We start from the raw sequence: 21,661 nt of genomic DNA on the forward strand, positions 1-21,661 counted from the left end.
AATAGTAGGGGAAAAAGTATAAACAACACATCTCTGTGTTATTTTGTGTTATTTTGTAACACATCTTTGTGTGGAAATGTACTAACACACAGAATGTATTAAATGTACTAACACACAGAATGTATTAAATGTACTAATACACAGAATGTATTAAATGTACTAACACAGAGAATGTATTAAATGTACTAACATACAGAATGAATTAAATGTACTAACACACAGCGTGTGTTTAATGTACTAACACACAGATTGTGTTAAATGTACTTACACATTGATTGTGTTGAAAGCAGCACAAAATGTGTTGTCCTTACCTAGACACGCAAGTGTGTTAAAAATTAACACGTGATGTGTGATTTTTAACACATCTGTTTTCAGAGTGCTCTCTGCTGAAAAAAGCAATAGAAACCCTCATAGAATTTGTAATGCTTTTCATGGATATAACAGGAACACACACACACACACACACACACACACACACACACACACACACACACACACACACACACACACACATACAAATATTATCAAAATATATTACAATAAGTACAACAAGGATCCAATATACAAAATTAAATATATAATATGAGTGGAAATATTAATTGTGTAAACTATATGGGAATATGAGGGGCATTAATAAGGGTTGTAAATTGCAGTCTTACATATGATACGATACGCTTTTAATTCTTAAGGCAGCAATTTAATATTTGACAATATCACTGTGAATAATTATTGTTTTGTCAGCATGGGGTTGACTATTAAAGCAAATTGTGAGTTGGACTCTAGAGTTTACAAATTTTTGATGAAAAATATATTATACTTATATACTTAAGGTAAAAGTGCTAAAAGCTGTGTTACACGACTATGAACTGTTTGGCCGTACATGGCACTTATATCAGCACTACAGGTGCCTTTCCTGTGTGTATATAGTTTCTCTTAAAAATCACACAAGCAGATCAACTTTAAACTTTCCACTGGGAATATTTTACACCTTTTTAAATTAATTTATTAAGCGATTAAAATTGGGATGGGCTGAGATGAAGGACTCGGTAATAGTAATAGTGATGATGACACATGTATTCACAGAAATGTGTTCACTTGATATGACTTGAATTTCCACAGAGTGGCGCCCATCGTCCAGTCCAATACAGTGACAGAGTTCTCATATCAAACGAGGTGGAAACTTGGAAAAAGCTTCACGGTAAGCACTTTCTCCTCCAACATATATAAGGAGGACCTGAGTGCTGAGAGGATCAGAAAGCTCCAGATACTTAATGCACACACACACACACACACACACACACACACACACACACACACACACACACACACACGCACATCTGAAATTGAGAAGGACTCAACAGTTTGAGATAAATCATCCAGCTGGAAGTTTTTGGAATGAATAAGAAGCTGATTTGCCTGGTCTTGCTTGGAAGCGTGATCTTTTTCTGTGATGGAGGTAAGTTTAACTTTACCCAAATTTAGTGAATTATAGGCTACACGAGTAGATACTAAAGATTGAGTTCTTCTCTTCTTCTTCTTCTATTTTCTTTTCCAAAAACAATACCCCCTTTTTTCTCTGAAATCACTAATTGCAGAAGTGATTTAAACAGTGTTTCCTCTGTACAGGTGTTACAACGGATTTCTGCTGCTCACAGCCCTGTCAGAAAAGGGGTGTGTGTATATCTAAAGGTTTAGATGCCTATGAGTGTGACTGCACCAGGACTGGATACTACGGAGAGAACTGCACCACACGTAAGTCATACAACTCCTGAACACTGATGTGTCCAATCAGAAATGCACTTTACACTATGATGCTCATGATCCTAACATTCTCTCTTTTTTTGCTTAGCGGAACTTTCCACGTGGATCAGGTCCATACTGAAGCCAAACCCAAACACAATACACTACCTGCTGACAAATTATAAATGGATATGGGGCATCATTAATAACATCTCATTTCTGAGGAACACTTTGATGCGCTACGTCCTCACATGTACGCTAAGTTAAAATTTTTGAGTAAATTTTATCATTTCTTCTGCATATTTTCAAAAAAGTGTAGGATGGTAGAGATACATTTTTTCCTCTTAGTTTTTAGGAGGAAATTATGTCAGCTTTAAAAAAGAATTATCTTGTGTTTTACAGTTATCATTTTGTCAATTTACCCTAAAATTCACCCTTTCTTTTCAATTATATCTTTCTTGCTTGGTAACAATTTTCCTTTCTATTTACAGCAAGGTCAAATCTGGTGGAGAGTCCACCAACTTACAATGCTGATTATGAGTACAAAAATTGGGAGGCGTACTCCAACACTTCCTACTACACTCGTACACTGCCCCCAGTACCCAAACACTGTCCATCAGCGAGCATGCCTCTTCCTGATGTCAAGCAGGTGGTGGAAAAATTCCTAATGAGACAGAGGTTCATTCCTGACCCACAGGGCACGAACCTGATGTTTGCATTCTTTGCCCAGCATTTCACTCACCAGTTCTTCAAGTCTGACTTTAAGAAAGGACCAGCCTTCACCAAAGGCCTGGGCCATGGAGTGAGTGCCACTTACACCCACATTTCTATTCATTAATTTGGCACAAGATTTTTATCTGAAGTGACATTATTAGAAGTTACTATATTTTTCTAAAGTAATTTTCCTAATTATTGTGTGGTGTTTCAGGTGGATTTAAGTAACGTCTATGGAGATAATCTGGAGAGACAGCACAAACTGAGACTTTTCAAAGATGGAAAGCTGAAATATCAGGTAGGTCCTTGATTGAAGAAATTTTGGAAGTCAACAGTAGTAAATCAAAGCAAATGGGCTTGTTTTATTATTCAAGGTTCTCAGTGAAAATGAGCTAGTCTTTCACATTTTAGTGTGAAACAGTGTCTCTGACTTTAAGTGTGTTGTGATCTCAGGTGTTGGACGGAGAGGTGTATCCTCCTCTGGTTAAAGACGTTCAGGTCGAGATGCACTACCCACCTCACATTAATAATATTATTAAATTCATATGCACTCAAGATGTCAGGTAGAATTTGTTGAAACACAGTCTTATCTCAAATTCAGAGATAATTTTCCTCAGCAATTAAGAGCAAAATCAATTCCAAAATAAACACGCAACTTATTGGTTCAGTTGAAATCCTTATTTTAAATCCTTGACTTCTTCAGATCTCTTGTGGAAGGAATCTGCCTGCTGGAGTGCAGGTAATGGCTACTAAAATCCTGGAGCATGGCCGTGAGGTGCGTTATCAGTCTTTTAATGCTTACAGGGCGCGTTTCAACTTGGAGCCATACAATTCCTTTGAAGAACTGACAGGTGAGGCATTGATTTTCACTTTTTTTTTTTTTAATTGAGAAGCTGTGAGCTAGCTTTTTAAAAACTAGCAATGAGAAGCCTTGGAATATTTTACCTAAATATGAATAGCTAGCTAGGCAGTAGCTCTAAGCTAAGAAATAAAGCATTACTAGAATTACAATGAAGAACTGTCTTTGGAGTTGTTTATTAAAAATAACAATAATAAATAATAATAAAAATAAAATAAAATATTAAATAAGCAGTGTCTAAAAGTTATCTATAGTTAACTATAGGTGGCTCTCCGGTTGATTTGGAATTTGGACTTATAAATTTATTGTCAGCAGTGCAAAACCTGAACCACTGAGTGAACATGAAATTTGAACTATAACAAAACTGAAGTCCACATCTGTCTCTCTGTTGTGTTTAAGGCGATAAAGAGCTCACTGCAGATCTGAAGAGCCTGTATGGAGCTGTGAACTCTGTGGAGCTCTACACCGGCCTTCTGGTGGAGAAACCAAGGCACAATGCTGTGTTTGGAGATACCATGGTAGAGATGGGTGCTCCCTATTCCCTCAAAGGGCTTATGGGAAATCCTATCTGCTCCCCTGATTACTGGATGCCCAGCACGTTTGGTGGCAAAGTGGGATTTGAGATCGTAAACATGGCCTATCTGAGGAAACTCGTCTGCATCAACGTTAAAGGACCATGCCCGTTCGTGTCCTTCAAGGTGCCGGAGGACAAAATGTACAACTTAGCAAAGATTAATCCCACTGTCTTACTGAACGAACAGACTTCAGAGCTTTAATAATAAAGTGCACCACTGTATAATTTCAAAAGTATTTAAAAAAATTTTTTAATCCATTTATAATGTATTACACAATTTATTTTAAAATTTATTTACTTAATTGCTGCTGCTGAAATGTGAAATATTTTAAAATTCATTAGTAATTTATTACACAATTTATTTTAATATTTATTTATTTAACTGTTGCCGCTGAAATGTGAAATATTTTAAAATACCATATGGGTTTTTAAAAAATGTTTGATTAGATGACTGGATTCATGTTTTTTAATTTTTAAATAAAATTCCTATAATTTTCATAAAAAATAGCCATGTTGTTGCCAGTTATTCTATTACTATCTATTCTATATCTATTTTATTACTATTTAACTATTCTTTCGAGGCTTATGCATTTCTAGCCATCAAATTGTAATCCAGGATGCACTTCCACAATATCCATCCATCCATCCATCTTCTACCGCTTACTCCTTTTCATGGTCATGGGGAACCTGAAGCCTGTCCCAGGAGGCATCGGGCACAAGGCGGGGTACACCCTGGACAGGGTGCCAGTCCATCGCAGGGCACAATCACATACACACTCACACACCTATTCATACACTACGGACACTTTAGAGACGCCAATCAGCCTACCACGCATGTCGTTGGACTGGGGGAGGAAACCGGAGTACCCGGAGGAAACCCCTGCAGCACGGGGAGCACATGCAAACGCCGCACACACCCCGAACCCCGAACCCTGGAGGTGTGAGACGAACGTGCTAACCACTAAGCCACCGTGCGCCCACTTCCACAACAATAACCAAAAATATTTACATATCTGTCCAATACTAGTGGTCTGGGGTTAATCCTGTTTACTCACTAAGAGTGGGCGATGTTATTATTACTCAAAGGCCTGTGTTGATGTAGATCTATAAACCGAAAAAAAAGCTTTTGAGTAACATTGAAAGAACTCTTTTTATGACACAAAGCTAAAGTGGCAAAGTCATTGCATCTAATGACTAAAGCCACTAACAAAATAGAAGTGGTTGCTGGGTTTAGTGACAATGAAAAAAACATATTTCGTAAAATCTCCAACATTTTTAAACCTAATCTCTGTCTATTGCATCTGTAGCTAATGTGTGATTACCACAAACAAGAAATTCCCCAAGCTCCCATTTACTGACAAAAAAGAACAGAGGAAACTCACTTGAAGTTTAGTTATAATGAAAAAAATATGATCACATGTAAAATGTGATTTTTCTTGAATGGCAGCAACTGCCTGCATATTTCCTTCATAAGTGAATTTCATAGACCTCCAATGTATTTGTACCAGTCTTCCCCAACTTTTGCAAAACACAGAAGGCATGTGAAAGGGTTTAGATCGGGCAAGTGGTGCTGATATTTAGTACTATACTTGTGGGAAAATATGTAGGCAGAATGGTGATAATAATAATGAAGATCCAATACAGTACACTGCAGTATAAAGAAATACTTTTCTTGAAAGATGTCTCCTTTAGTCAAGGCAATCATTAAATGGTGTGGATAGGCATTTCATTATTATTCAAAACACATTTTCCAAACTGCATTTATTGTGCTATTTTAAATATCATTCTGATGCCAAAAATGGCAAGCAATGAATTCTCTTCTTGCCATCCAGTTATAGTAAGTCTGTAGGTGTCACATAGGCTGAGATGGAAGCAATTGCAGATAAGAGCTTTTAATAAAGAGAGGCATGCAGACAAATCCAAATCATGAGACAATAGTGTGGTCAAAATGCAGGCATTGTCCAACAAGTAGCATGTTCCTCAAGGAGCCGAGGAGCAGGCATGGGGCTGGGTCTGGTTTGCCGGGGTCATTAGGCAAGACCCAGGCTTGGGAAGTTGTGTTGTCAGCTTTAGACTGGGGCTTGACTTGGTGTGGAGCGACGTCCTCAGCAGAGCACGGAGGCGAAACGACATCCTCAGCGGAGCAGGGAGGCAGCGCAACATCCTCAGCGGAGCAGGGAGGTGAAGCGTTGTCCTCAGCCACACTGAGAGGCTGAGTGTCGTTCTTCACCGGCTCTGCAGGCTGAACTTCGTTGGCTGTGTCAGCAGATTTGGGCGTGATCAGAACATGGTTGTCCGTGTCAGAAGACTCGGGCGTGATCAGAACTTACTTGTCCGTTTCAGCAGACTCGGGCATGAGCAGATCTTGGTTGGTCATGAGGTCAGCTTCAGGTGTGAGCAGAACCTGGTTGGTCATGATGTTTCAGACATGAGCAGAACCTGGTTGGTCGTGTCAGCGACCTTGGACTGGAACTTGGCGTGGAAGGTCAAATCATTGATCTCAGACTGGAACTTGGTGTGGAAGGTCACATCGTCGAGCTCAGACCGCAACTTGGCATGGAAGGTCACCTCGTCGACCTTTAGCTGGAACTTGGTGTGGAAGGTCACATCGTCCAGCTCAGACTGCAACTAGGCATGGAAGGTCACCTCGTCTACCTCTGACAGGAACTTGGCTTGAGAGGTCACCTCGTCGACCTTTAGCTGTAACTTGGCGTGAGAGGTCACCTCGTCTACCTCTGACAGGAACTTGTCTTGAGAGGTCGTCTCTTCGACCTCAGACAGGAACTTGGCTTGGGAGGCCGTCTCTTCGACCTCAGACAGGAACTTAACTTGAGAGGTCGTCTCTTTGACCTCGGACAGGAACTTGGTGTGAGAGGTCGTCTCTTCGACCTCGGACAGGAACTTGGCTTGAGAGGTCATCTCCTTGACCTCGAACAGGAACTTGGCCTGAGAGGTCGTCTCTTCGACCTCAGACAGGAACTGGGCTTGAGAGGTCATCTCCTCGACCTCAAACAGGAACTTGGCCTGAGAGGTCGTCTCTTCGACCTCGGACAGGAACTGGGCTTGAGAGGTTGTCTCTTCGACCTCGGACAGGAACTGGGCTTGAGAGGTCGTCTCTTCGACCTCGGACAGGAACATGGCTTGGGAGGTCACCTCATTGACCTCTAGCAGGAACTTGATTTATGTTGGAGCTTTAGCAATGAGACTGCCTCTTGGGTCTCATGCTGGAGCTCTAGGGATGAGACCGCCTCGTGGGTCTCATGCTGGAACTCTAGGGATGAGACCACCTCGTGGGTCTCATGCTGGAACTCTAGGGATGAGACCACCTCGTGGGTCTCATGCTTAACCTCTGAGGATGAGACCACCTCTTGGGTCTCATGCTGGAGCTCTGGGGATGAGACTGCCTCGTGGGTCTCAGGTTGGTGTTCAGGAGATGAGGTCATCACCTGGCCGAGGTTGAAGAGACGACTTCTCAAGCCAAGTTCCTGTTCGAGGTTGAAGGGATGGCCTCTCAAGCCAAGTTCCTGTCCGAGGTCGAAGAGATGACCTCTCAAGCCAATTTCCTGTCCGAGGTCGAAGAGACGACCTCCCAAACCAAGTTTCTGTCTGAGGTTGAAGAGACAGCCTCCAAAGACAAGGTCCTATCTGAGGTCACTGACATGGACAACCAAGTTATGCTCACACCTGAGTCTGTTGACACAACCAACCAAGTTCTCCTCATACCTGAAACTGATGTCATGACCAACCAGGTTCTGTTCATGCCTGAAATTGACGTCACGACCAACCAGGTTCTGCTCACACTTGAAACCGACGTCATGACCAACCAGGTTCTGCTCACGCCTGAAACCAACATCTCGACCAACCAGGTTCTGCTCACGCCTGAAACTTACATCACGACCAACCAGGTTCTGCTCACACCTGAAGCCGATGTCACGACCAACCAGGTTCTGTTCATGCCTGAAATTGACGTCACGACCAACCAGGTTCTGCTCATGCCTGAAGCCGACGTCACGACAAACCAGGTTCTGCTCACGCCTGAAGCCGACATCATGACCAACTAGGTTCTGCTCATGTCTGAAGCCGGCGTCATGACCAACCAGGTTCTGATCATGCCTGAAACCGATGTCGCAACCCACCAAGTTTTGCTCACGCCCGAGTCTGCTGACTCATACTGCTATGTGACACTAGTGTCCAGATAGCATGTAGTAATCGGCCCGAGCTTGGCAGCACTGCAGCACCTGCGGCTCAGACTCGGCATTGACATGTACTCTCCGGGCCGAGTGTGGCCCGCAGCTCGATCTGGCACATGTGTTTTTGTTATGGTGGTAAATCACAGGGCCGATTCTTGCTCACCTTAACCAGTGCGGATCTGGCTATAGAGCCACTTCTTGCAATGGCTCAGATTGGTTCAATCAGATGGCTATGTTATAATGAAGCAATAATTATATGCTTAACATAAAATTGACTTAATTCCCTGACAGTATCTGATTATGTGTTAACTGCATGTTTAATGTTGTGAATTTGTCAAACATCAAAGTATCTACTGTAAAATATAAATTAAACATAATAATAGTATAAGACAGAAACATGCACTAATATTTATAACAGTAGCAAATATATTTAGATATAACACAGCAGGTCAGTCTTTTATATGCTTTTATTTAGTTGCAATGTGCTTTGTTGAGGTGATTTCATCTGATTTCATCGCACAGCAGTGGGAGGGGTCTTGTACCTGTGTGAGTGGGAGGGGTCTTGCACATGTGGTAGTGGGAGGGGTCTTGTACCTGTGGTAGTAGGAGGGGTCTTTAACATGTGGTAGTGAGAGGGGTCTTGCACATGTGGTAGTGGGAGGGGTCTTGCACCTGTGGTAATGGGAGGGGTCTTGTACCTGTGGTAGTGGGAGGGGTCTTGTGCTTTTTGGAAACAAACAGAACAATGGATTATTTACCAAGAGATATGGGATCATTTAGATAAAACAATTCTGGCAAGCATCGATTTGCATTTAAGGTATTTTACTTTGCAGACACACATAAAGGAACTTGTAAAAACTGAGTGTTCATGCTGCAATAAACACTCTGACCAGCGTGTACAAGGAGAAAGAACAGGGTTGTTTGTATTTGTGTTTTTACTTTCCATACCCTTCTTATTTTTATGACTCCATTTGTATTAAGCAAACATTATTTTGATTCCATATTTATTCAAGGACAATTAAGGCTTTAGTGAGAGTTACGAGGATTTGTTTATACTAGTAAGTAATACTATAACTCGATGCATTTTGTTTTCAGTAGTGGCTTTTAAGCTAGGCAGGTGAATCCCATATCAAACATTGGTAACTTTTGTTATTACGCATATATTTAACAGAAAGATGTGTAAAACAGAAAGACTGGGTAAGTTTTAAGTTTACATTTAGCTGAGCTTGAAATAGTACATACACATCAAATTTCTAATCTTGCATAACAATGATGTATTTCCGTAGCCGGTGGCTGCTGATTGGATGATGGTTTTACTGAATAGACAATAAAGGTGCATGTGCACTCCGGGATCGAATTTCAGGTTCAACAGTTTTGGACTTCAGTCACTGAGGTAAGGTTTCTGCTACTGATATACTGTCGACTGTGTGACTCTGTTAAATTTTACTATTTTAAAACATTATTCTTGTAAAGTTTAGTTAGGTCTTTTTAAAAACTGAACAAAGTAAATGGAACTCATAAAAAGGTTTCTATAAAAACAAAATATTTAGATATCTTTGTGCAGGGTGGCTTAGTAGTTAACATGTTCGCCTCACACCTCCAGAGCCGGGGGTTCAATTCCCACCGTGGCCCTGTGTGTGCGGAGTTTGCTTATTCTCCCCGTGCTGTGGGGGTTTTCTCCGGGTACTCCGGTTTCCTCCCCCAGTCCAAAGACATGCATGGTAGGCTGATTGGCATGTCCAAAGTGTCTGTAGTGTATAAATGGGAGTGTGACTGTGTATGTGATTGTGCCCTGCAATGGATTGGCACCCTGTCCAGGGTGTACCCCCCCTTGTGCCCAATGCTCCTAGGATAGACTCCAGGTTTCCCCGTGACCCTGAAAAGGTTAAGCGGTATAGAAGATGGATGGCTTGATGGATAGATATCTTTGAGTGTACAATAAGGTTTTATTTATTTGTTTATTTTTGTTTGTCAGCTTACAGCACACAATCTTGTTTATCATACAGCTTCATGTTAATATATAAATAGACTATATTTCATGTTAGTTGATGTTCATAATATATTAACTGTTGTATATTAACATTCAGCTTTTAAAGTAAAAATTGTTGGTAACACTTTGCAATAAGGTTTTATTTGTTAACATGCAATAACAATGAACAATACCTTTTCCAACATTGTATCTGTTAACATTAGGTACATCATTCTGAATTAATATGAATGAACAATTGCATTTTTATTAAACAATATTAACCAGTTCTGTAAAAATATATTGATTCGTGTTTCTCTTGGTTTTGGCTTAGCTAGGGAGGAATAGTATTTTTTTTCATTTTTTTTAGGATAGTTAATTTCCTTTTATACAGTTAGAGGGAAATTTTGTTTATTATTTTGGCCTGGTTGGTTTCTGAAGTTTCTGAAAAAAAGAGTGAGAATAAAAAAAAAAGCAAACGCAATCCCGGTCTTGCAAACCCATTGTTTTATTGTTTGTTGTGGCCCGACCTAGACCGGGTCGTAACACAGTGTATTAACTGAAAATGTTTTGCATCGATTCTAACAAAGATTAACATTGTTTATGCACTTTTTTTCCACAGACGTCAAGATCACTGAAGCAACCAGACTCAGCACAGCAGAGACCATTATATGTAAGTCATGGTTGAAAACTATGAGATGTACACCGTGAATTCTAATATTAAGTGTTACTTGAATTGTGAAGTCTATGCAAACTCAGAACTCTAAGACTAGTAGTGACAGTCCTCATAATCCACAGGTTTGTACTAGTGAAAATAGGGTACCTAAAGACAGGGATTTTGATAATCTAGAGGATTGTCTGAAGACTCTCTTAATTTTCATAATTATGATACAGTGATGTCTGAAGACTCAGAAAGTGATTCTGAGAATACTGGTGACAATGTTGAGGAAAGTCATTATGAAGCTTTTAGAAATTATTTGGCTGATTTGCCCATTGAATTTAGAATCACAATCCTTGCTTTAACCGCTCTTTTGTCAGTCTTGCAAAGTATGCACCCAAACCTTCCAGAAGATACTCATACACTGGTTAAGACTAACACAATGTATACAATAGAAAAAAAGCAGGAGGTTCTTTCTTCTATTCTGGCATTCTTAATGCAATGTCAGGAATACTTGATAAAATATTGTCCGATCTACCAAACAGACATACATTGACATTGCAGTTGAATTTTGATGGCATTCCTTTGCACAAGACTTCAAATATGCAGCTCTGGCCTCTTTTAGGCCTATTACAAGCCATAACCAAAAAGCCTTTCCTAATTGCAATATTCAGTGGAATTTCCAAACCCAAAATCTTGGTTGATTATTTAAAAAGCTTAGTTACATTTACATTTACATTAATTCACTTAGCAGACGCTTTTATCCAAAGCGACTTACAAATGAGAAAGATACAAGCAAAGCGATATCAAGCAGAGAACAATACAATAAGTGCTACCATACAAGATCCATTAATTGAATTCCAGAAGAAGCAAAGTGCAGAGTAGAGGTGTAAGTGCAATTTTTTTTTTTTTTTTTTTTTTTTTTTTTTTAGTTGAGGAAGGAGGAAGTAAAGATCCTGCAGTCAGGCTTTTGTTTCAGAGGAAAGGAACTACTTCTTAAAATTAGTTCAGTAGTTTGTGATGCACCTACTTGTGCATATGTTAAGGGAATTAAGTCTCAGTCAGGTTATTTGTCATGTGATAAATGTGTACAGTCTAGTGTCTACATACAAAAGCACGATTTTCCCTGAGACCAGTGCATCGCTGAGAACGAATGAAACATTCAGAAGCATGTGTGATGAACCACATAACTAGATCTCCACTTACTGAGCTTGATATAAAGATGGTGTCATGTTTCCCCCATGATTATATGCATTTAGTGTGTCTTGGTGTGATGCAAAGGTTATTAGATCTATGGACCAGTGGTCCTCTCCGGACCCGCTTGCCATCTCAGATGGTAGTCAAATTATAATAAAACTTAATTTCCATTAAGAATTATGTCTCATTGGAATTTGCTCATAAACCAAGGGCAATTGAAGAGAAAAACAGATGGAAGGCAACAGAACTAAGACAGTTTTTACTTTACACAGGATAAGTAGTTATTTATGTTGTAAGCACTCCTGTTTACAATAAGTGCATGCTTTTTTCAGTTGCAATTTCTATTCTTATTGATCTAACCCTATGTGCTTTAATGTGTGAATATGCAAAGACATTATCAGTGGCTTTTGTGGAGCACTTTGGGAAGCTCTATGGCCAGGAATATGTGGTATATAATGTGCATGACGTTGTTCACTTAGCTGATAATGTGAAATGTCTTGGTCCTCTTGACAACATTTCCATTTGAAAATTATTTAGGGGAATTTAAAAAACTGGTCAGATGTCCATGTCATCCGGCTGCACAAATTGTCCGCAGGATATCTGAAATATCTAGTAGTGGTTCTAAGTTGACATTCATAAAAGTTATGTACGTAAAGAGCATTTTGATGGCCCTATGTTGCTGTTTGCAGCAGGAGCAGTGAGACAATATAAAGAAATATATTTCCCTGAATTTTGCCTGAAGGTTTCAAAAGGAGATAATAGTGTCAAAATTGATAGCAGGCTTGGGTTGGTACAGAACATCTGTATTCAGAATAATGACGTGTACATAATATATATTGAGTTTGAGTCAGTTGATAGATTTTATGAATACTCATTTGATTCTTGCAGACAGGATTTCATGTGGTGTCAAATCTATCTCAAGATTTTAAATGTGCTAAAATTGATGACTCACTTAAAAATGTAATTCTTCCTTTTCAAAAAAATAAAAAAGTTTATCTGTCTACCTTTACTGCATTTAAATTGATATCAGCAGGGTGCACCTTTTATATAATATAGGATACCCTTCATGCATGTGCAGGCAATTAGTGCATGTATGAAGTGTCTATAGTTGGAAATTGTTGTCAAAATCTTTGAGTGTTACAGGGTAAGGGTTTGGAGACAAGGGGGGTATGTCTTGCAAAGTGACATTCAGTTCGATGATGATGGTGTTCTTTTGTTACTTTTACAATCACAGCTCACCATTTCTGTCAGCCACTGAAAATAATTATGAAACAAAATAATCTGAATTGAAAATGTATAAAATGCAAACTTCCACAGGCAACTCTGATGCACACACATAAAGAAAAAAACAGGTTTGTTTGGATTTTAAGTAATTCCTTTTACTAGAGTAAACCCCAAAATGAAAACTTTGTCAGCAACAACAATCTGAGGGTGAGTAAATGATAACAGAACTTTCATTTTAGGGTGAACTATAAGAAAATTGCAAATATATTGCATTGGCTATTGCAGTACAACCCACACATTTTTTATGGTACTGTTTAAATCTTTGAATTTTTTTTTTTTTTTTTTTTTTTTTTTTTTTTTTACATCATTTTATTGATCCAATCAGAGGAAATAAAAGACACCATTCAAGCGAGAGTGATTGGGATGATCTTTTTGTTGAGACTAGAAAAAAAGGCAGAACTGAGGATATTTCAGAGGTTGCAGCTGCACCACATGCAGAAGCCCTAAGAATTCCATCCAGATGGACAGATGGTGTTGAGAGTCCCAGCGCCTCTTGGAACATTTACAATCTGTTTACAACTGCAGCTGAAGATATAGACAGAACTTGTTGTAATCAGTCATGTGTTTGTAAGTATTCACAAAAACTCCTCATTTAACTAGTAACAGGGAACTACAGAATTTTAACAATATCTAAAATAAAATAAAAACACTGTCAAGTTGATATTTTATTTATTTATATTTTATTTTATTCTATTTTTTTGCTGGGTCTCCAATGGGTACAGGATAACATTTAATTGTCATGTTTCTCTTATCAAACACTATGGCAATAAGCTACAAGTTGATGTAATGCTCATTTATTATTTCTGTATTTTACAGCCCCCCTGACTGAAGTTTTAAGAGCACAAGAGGTCATAAAGAAACAGCTGGTCATGACTCTAAATGATCATGATTCACTGTTCAGTCTCAAAATGATGGTGACCTACCACGCATCAGCACATTTGGTCTCCCTTTGTCAGATTTGTCTGATCTGGAAAGGCATGAAAGCCAATTGAAGGAGTAGCCAGAACAAATTAAAAAGTTAAGTAAGTTAAATGCAGTATTCAGATACCCTTTGCACCACTCTTTTTCTTTTAACACAATGCGTGTATTATTTTTTTATGGTATTGTATTACTGTTTTATTGTTAATATAGCCAGTTTGATGTTTAATTTTGTGTGTGTGTGTGTGTGTGTGTGTGTGTGTGTGTGTGTGTGTGTGTGTGTGTGTGTGTGTGTGTGTGTGTTTATTCAAGATATTCTGTTTTGGAATAATTGGTGGGTTTTCAAGTAAAGAGGCATTGGCAGTTGACCACCTCATTGGCTAAAAGAATACACTGGAGTGGAGCAAACAAAAAAGTGGCCTTTTGTACATTAGCCCTTAGGACTGTTGTAGCCAGCAAGTTGATTTATATATACATATAAAATAAAGCATGTACTTCATTGAAACATTCTCTTATACCATATACACATGCAAATTGTTTGCTGTTCACAGATGCTGTAAAGAAAAATGCCCACACCATGAGCTTCACTGATAGAGAGGTGGAAAAATATACTATAAAAGATGGCTACAACTTGCTCCTGACAGGGATGGAGGATGGAAGCAATTTAACAAATATTTACATTGATTGTTGTTTGTGCAATTATTTTCATATATTCTTATATTTATGTTTACCTTAACACTTTTTCTAGATTTATGCAAAAAAAATTTTTTTTAGGTGTTTTAATTTTTTGTTACGTTTGCGATTTTATACATTTGTCCTTCCTATTTTATATACGAGTTGACATTATACATTTGTTGAAATACAACACAAGTAGTTACATATGTTTTTCAAGAAATATTAATGAAGTTATAAATTTAATTGTAAGGTGACAGTTACCGGCTGCCGCATCTGGCCCGATTGACTAGGGTCAATCCTCATCCGGGCCGAGCGGCAGGTGAGAATCTAACCCACTTTGAAAACCACTGGCTTAAGTTAAGAGTGCTAAAAGCTGTGTCACGTGACTATGAACTGTTTAGCCATACATGGCACTTATATCGGCACTACAGGTGCCTTTCCTGTGTGTATATAGTTTCTTTTTAAAAATGACACAAGCAGATCAACTTTAAACTTTCCACTGGGACTATTTTACACATTTTTAAATGAATTTAATAAGCGATTAAAATTGGAATGGGCTCAGTAATAGTAATAGTAATGGTAATAGTCACGATGTCTTCACAGAAATGTGTTCACTTGATGTGACTTGAATTTCCACAGAGTGGCGCCCATTGTCCAGTCCATTACAGAGACAGAGTTCTCATATGAAGCGAGGTGGAAACTTGGAAGAAGCTTCACGGTGACGAATTGACACTGTCGACATAAGAGAATTTTTGGGCTGATCTCATCTTACCCTCATCAAAGCACGTAAGTACTTTCTCCTCCCGCATATATAAAGAGGACGTGAGCACTGAGAGGATCAGAAAGCTCCAGATACTCAGAGCACACACACGCATCTGAAATTGAGAAGGACTCAACAGTCTGAAACAATCATCCAGCTGGAAGTTTTTGGAATGAATAAGAAGCTGATTTGCCTGGTCTTGCTTGGAAGCGTGATCTTATTCTGTGATGGAGGTAAGTTTAACTTTACCCAAATTTAGTGAATTATAGGCCACAAGAGTAGTTACTAAAGATTCTTCTTCTTCTTCTTTTACTCTTCTTCTTTTTTCTTTTCCAAAAACAATACCCCCTTTTTTCTCTGAAATCACTAATTGCAGAAGTGAATTAAAGAGTGTTTCCTCTGTACAGGTGTTACAACGGATCTCTGCTGCTCACACCCCTGTCAGAACAGGGGTGTGTGTATATCTAAAGGTTTAGATGCCTATGAGTGTGACTGCACCAGGACTGGATACTACGGAGAGAACTGCACCACACGTAAGTCATACAACTCCTGAACACTGATGTGTCCAATCAGAAATCCACTTTACACTATGATGCTCATGATCCTAACATTCTCTCTTTTTTTGCTTAGCGGAACTTTCCACGTGGATCAGGTCCATACTGAAGCCAAACCCAAACACAGTACACCACCTGCTGACAAATTATAAATGGATATGGGGCATCATTAATAACATCTCATTTCTGAGGAACACTTTGATGCGCTACGTCCTCACGTGTACGCTAAGTTAAAATTTTTGAGTAAATTTTATCATTTGTTCTGCATATTTTCAAAAAAGTGTAGGATGGTAGAGATAGATTTTTTCCTGTTAGTTTTTAGGAGGAAATTATGTCAGCTTTAAAAAAGAATTATCTTGTGTTTTACAGTTATCATTTTGTCAATTTACCCTAAAATTCACCCTTTCTTTTCAATTATATCTTTCTTGCTTGGTAACAATTTTCCTTTCTATTTACAGCAAGGTCAAATCTGGTGGAGAGTCCACCAACTTACAATGCTGATTATGAGTACAAAAATTGGGAGGCGTACTCCAACACTTCCTACTACACTCGTACACTGCCCCCAGTACCCAAACACTGTCCATCAGCGAGCATGCCGCTTCCTGATGTCAAGCAGGTGGTGGAAAAAGTCCTCCTGAGACAGAGGTTCATTCCTGACCCACAGGGCACGAGCCTGATGTTTGCATTCTTTGCCCAGCATTTCACTCACCAGTTCTTCAAGTCTGACCTTAAGAAAGGACCAGCCTTCACCAAAGGCCTGGGCCATGGAGTGAGTGCCACTTACACCCACATTTCTATTCATTAATTTGGCACAAGATTTTTATCTGAAGTGACATTATTAGAAGTTACTATATTTTTCTAAAGTAATTTTCCTAATTATTGTGTGGTGTTTCAGGTGGATTTAAGTAACGTCTATGGAGATAATCTGGAGAGACAGCACAAACTGAGACTTTTCAAAGATGGAAAGCTGAAATATCAGGTTGGTCCTTGATTGAAGAAATTTTGAAAGTCAACAGTAGTAAATCAAAGCAAATGGGCTTGTTTTATTATTGAAAATGAGCTAGTCTTTCACATTTTAGTGTGAAACAGTGTCTCTGACTTTAAGTGTGTTGTGATCTCAGGTGTTGGACGGAGAGGTGTATCCTCCTCTGGTTAAAGACGTTCAGGTCGAGATGCACTACCCACCTCACATTCGTGACGAGTTACGGTTCGCAGTGGGCCATGAAGCGTTCGGCCTGGTCCCCGGCCTCATGATGTATGCCACAATCTGGCTCAGAGAACACAACCGTGTGTGCGACATCCTGAAGCAGGAGCATCCGGACTGGAATGATGAGCGTCTTTTCCAAACAACACGCCTTATACTGATCGGTGAGAAAACCTCTGCTTGTTGAATATTTTAAATTGGGATTTTTCCAGATACTTACATAACTGTAAGGAAATTTAAAGGAATAAATCAGAGCACAATTTTATCTGGTCTTATTGGCTCCATCCCCTCTATTTCTATTGCTATTTAAATCCCCAAGCATGTACAGTATATGGTGTTTAGACCTCCATTTAAATTCACTTTGTTGATATTTTTAACAACCACGATGAAATTTTAAAACAGCATTATTGTATTGCTGTAAAATCTGAAGAGCTAGAGAACATGAGAGTTAAAGCATATAATATTCTATCTCCTTTAGGTGAGACCATCAAAATCGTGATTGAGGATTACGTTCAGCACCTGAGCGGCTACTACCTGAAGCTTAAGTTTGACCCTGAGCTCCTCTTCAGCGAGAGGTTCCAATATCAAAACCGCATCGCATCTGAGTTCAACACGCTGTACCACTGGCACCCGCTGATGCCTGACACGTTTCAAATCCAGCACCAGGTCTATACACACCCCCAGTTTCTCTTCAACAACTCCATAGTGGCAGAGCATGGGATCAGCAACCTGGTGGAGTCTTTCAGCAAGCAACAGGCTGGCAGGGTCAGTATCTCGTCATATTAATCCCTCTTCATTAGCTATAGTCATAGAAAATAAAAACAATTGTCCCACTAGGCAGTAGGGGCCTCAATTTACATACCGCACCTTTAATAAATAATATTATTAAATTCATATGCACTCAAGATGTCAGGTAAAATTTGTTGAAACACAATCTATAAAGAAATTCAGAGATATATTAATCTTCCTCAGCAATTAAGAGCAAAGTCAATTCCAAAATAAACACTTATTAAATTAAAAAAATATTGGTTCAGTTGAAATCCTTATCTGACTTATATCTCTTTAGATCTCTGGTGGAAGGAATCTGCCTGCTGGAGTGCAGGTAATGGCTACTAAAATCCTGGAGCATGGCCGTGAGATGCGTTATCAGTCTTTTAATGCTTACAGGAAGCGTTTCAACTTGCAGCCATACAGTTCCTTCGAAGAACTGACAGGTGAGGCATTGATTTTCACCATTTTTTAAATTGAGAAACTACGAGCTGGCTTCTTAAAAATTAGTACTGAGAAGCCTTGTAATATGTTACCTAAATTTAAATAGCTCGCTAGGCATTAGCTCCAATATAAGAAAAAAAAAAAACATTAGTAGCAAATTAAAAATAACAAAATGACTAGCCATATTGATCGTTAGCTACTATAACGCTATAAAATGAAGCATAAATTCAAATATCAAATAAGCAGTGTCTAAAAGTTATCTATAGTTAACTATAGGTGGCTCTCCGGTTGATTTGGAATTTGGACTTATAAATTTATTGTCAGCAGTGCAAAACCTGAACCACTGAGTGAACATGAAATTTGAACTATAACCAAACTGAAGTCCACATCTCTCTCTCTGTTGTGTTTTAGGCGATAAAGAGCTTGCTGCAGATCTGAAGAGCCTGTATGGAGATGTGAACTCTGTGGAGCTCTACACCGGCTTTCTGGTGGAGAAACCAAGGCACAATGCTGTGTTTGGAGAGACCATGGTAGAGATGGGTGCCCCCTATTCCCTCAAAGGGCTTATGGGAAATCCTATCTGCTCCCCTGAGTACTGGATGCCCAGCACGTTTGGTGGCAAAGTGGGATTTGAGATCGTAAACACGGCCTCTCTGAGGAAACTCGTCTGCCTCAACGTTAAAGGACCATGCCCGTTCGTGTCCTTCAAGGTGCCGGAGGACAAAATGTACAACTTAGCAAAGATTAATTTGAATTCGACTCCTCCTGGTGATGGTGACATCAATCCCACTGTCTTACTAAAAGAACGGACTTCAGAGCTTTAAAAATAACAAAGTGCACCACTATGATTTCAAAAGTTTTTTTTTATTTTATTTTTTTAAAAATGTTTTTACTTCATTTGTAATTTATTGTACAATTTATTTAAATATTTATTTATTTATTTGCAATGTGAAATACCCTATGGGTTTTTTCAAAAATGTTTCAGTAAATGACTTTTGTAATGTTTTGTAAATGTTTTTAAAAATAAAAGTCTTATAATTTTCATAAAAAATTGCCATGTTTTTCTATTACTATCGATTCTATATCTATTTTATTACTATTTAACTATTCTTTCGAGGCTTATGCATTTCTAACCATCAAATTGTAATCCAGGATGCACTTCCACAACGATAACCAAAATATTTACAAATCTGTCCAATACTAGTGGTCTGGGGTTAATCCTGTTTACTCACAAAGAGTGGGCGATGTTATTATTACTCAAAGGCCTGTATTGATGTAGCTCTATAAACTGCCCTATGAGTTGCAATAAGTCCTCACTCAAGCTTTTGAGTTACATTGAAGGACCTCTTTTTATGACACAAAGCCAATGTTGCAAAGTCATTGCATCCAATGACTAAAGCCACTTAAAAAAAAACAAATAGAAGTGGTTGCTGAGTTTGTGACACTGAAAATAGATGTGTTCACAAAAACATATTTCATAAACATCCACAGCATTTGACAGACACCCTTATCCAGAGTGACGTGCAATTACATACAACTGAGCAGTTGAGGGTTGCTCAAGGGCACAACAGTGGCAAATTGGCAGTGCTGGGATTTGAACTCACAATCTTCTGATCAGAAGTCCACCATCTGTTGCTAATGTGTGATTACCACAAACAAGATATTCCCCATGCTCGCATTTACTGAGAAAGAAGAACAGAGGAAACTCACTTGAAGTTTAGTTATAATGAAAGTGTAAGGGCAGCTGTTCAACACCATCAGTAAACATTTAAAATATTTGATTATGTAACCACTCACATAATCAAATGTGAAAAAACTTATGATCACATGTAAAATGTATATGGTTTTTCTGTAAGGGCAGCAACTACCTGCATATTTCCTTCATAGGTCAGTTTCATAGACCTCCAATTAATGTGTACCAGTCTTCCCCAACTTTTGCAATGTAAAACACAGAAGGCCTGTGAAAGGGTTTAAATTGGACGAGTGGTGGTGATATTTAGCACTATACTTGTTGGTAGACTTTAGAATGGCGGAATGGTGATAATAATAATGAGGGTGATGATGATGATGATGATGATGATCCAATGCTTTTCTTGAAAGATGTCTCCTTTAGTCAAGAAAATCATCATTATTCAAAATGCATTAATGAATACTCATCTGGCCATCCAGTCATAGTAAGCCTGTAGGACAGAACCTATCATGTCAAAATATATTTTAATGTGTTTTTAAATGTTTTGTTAACTAATGAATGAATGATGGCTTCCCAACCTTCTAAAACCCAATTAGCCTTTTATGCATAAATTATTTAAAGACATACATTGATTCTTTAGATGCTTTTTATTACTTAAAATTGCATTTTTCTAAATAGTGTATGTCTTATTAAATATTTAATGGATTGTCCACATGGAGGAATACCATGAGTAAAATAAACAGTAATAAAACAGCATACCCTTAAAAAAATATTCCAGTATATTAAGTTAAATCTTAATGAACAAAATAGATAATATCATTTTCATAAAGAGATTTCATAAAAATGCTGTTAATTGGAGCCTGCCACAAATATATTTATTTTCATTTACATTGGCATTTTGTATAGAAAGCTTGTCTTTTATTTGATATTTTCCTTAAAACAGCCTTAAATTGATGAGTTTAAGCAATTTATTTGCTCCTATAACTACATCTCCATCTATACTGTCAACATTGTGACCTGATTAGCATTAGAAAGAAAATGAAATCAGTCCCATCAAGGCCCATTGAAGGTTTTTTTTTTAATTATTTTTTTAAAACGTTTTTAAAATTATTATTATTTTTTACAATGCCACAATATCAAGTTTTGCTTTCCTAGTAATATTGCTGGCAGTTCCTTTATGATTAAACGTTAGATGTTGCTGAATTATAAATGATTATCTGTATTAAACCTGTTAATGGACATAAAATATGACAATGTGAGAGTTTTATCACAAAGGAGATGTATAAAAATGTCACTACAGATGTCACCCAGAGAAAATAATACCATCCTGAAAGTGCTATAGGCTTTCCTACTGGCGGGCTCTAAGTTATTGAGCATGAGCAGGGTTAACTCTGTTTACTTACAAATAGTGCGGATGTGTACACTTTAGTGGAGGCGTTGTTAACACTTATGTGTCTGTGCTAATG

General features: G+C 38.4%; 2 protein-coding genes and 1 pseudogene across 2 annotated transcripts; all 3 read left to right on the forward strand.

Moving 5' to 3' along the window:
- Positions 1-1,277: 1,277 nt before the first annotated feature.
- On the forward strand, positions 1,278-4,317 carry LOC108277763 (prostaglandin G/H synthase 2). The gene is made up of 8 exons (XM_017490657.3): positions 1,278-1,456; positions 1,627-1,752; positions 1,850-1,993; positions 2,232-2,542; positions 2,669-2,752; positions 2,908-2,952; positions 3,158-3,305; positions 3,713-4,317. The coding sequence occupies exons 1-8, from the start codon at positions 1,396-1,398 to the stop codon at positions 4,087-4,089; spliced, it is 1,296 nt and encodes a 431-aa protein (XP_017346146.1). The 5' UTR covers positions 1,278-1,395; the 3' UTR covers positions 4,090-4,317.
- Positions 4,318-13,493: 9,176 nt separating this feature from the next.
- LOC128635315 (uncharacterized) lies at positions 13,494-15,464 on the forward strand (annotated as a pseudogene).
- Positions 15,465-15,604: 140 nt separating this feature from the next.
- LOC108277762 (prostaglandin G/H synthase 2) lies at positions 15,605-19,556 on the forward strand. Its single transcript, XM_017490656.3, has 9 exons — positions 15,605-15,768; positions 15,943-16,068; positions 16,166-16,309; positions 16,548-16,858; positions 16,985-17,068; positions 17,211-17,457; positions 17,772-18,058; positions 18,360-18,507; positions 18,917-19,556. Exons 1-9 carry the CDS (start codon positions 15,708-15,710, stop codon positions 19,327-19,329), a joined length of 1,821 nt encoding a protein of 606 aa, XP_017346145.1. The 5' UTR covers positions 15,605-15,707; the 3' UTR covers positions 19,330-19,556.
- The last annotated feature ends 2,105 nt before the right edge of the window (positions 19,557-21,661 follow it).

Source organism: Ictalurus punctatus, chromosome 17, assembly GCF_001660625.3.
Source record: "Ictalurus punctatus breed USDA103 chromosome 17, Coco_2.0, whole genome shotgun sequence".
NCBI lineage: Eukaryota > Metazoa > Chordata > Actinopteri > Siluriformes > Ictaluridae > Ictalurus > Ictalurus punctatus.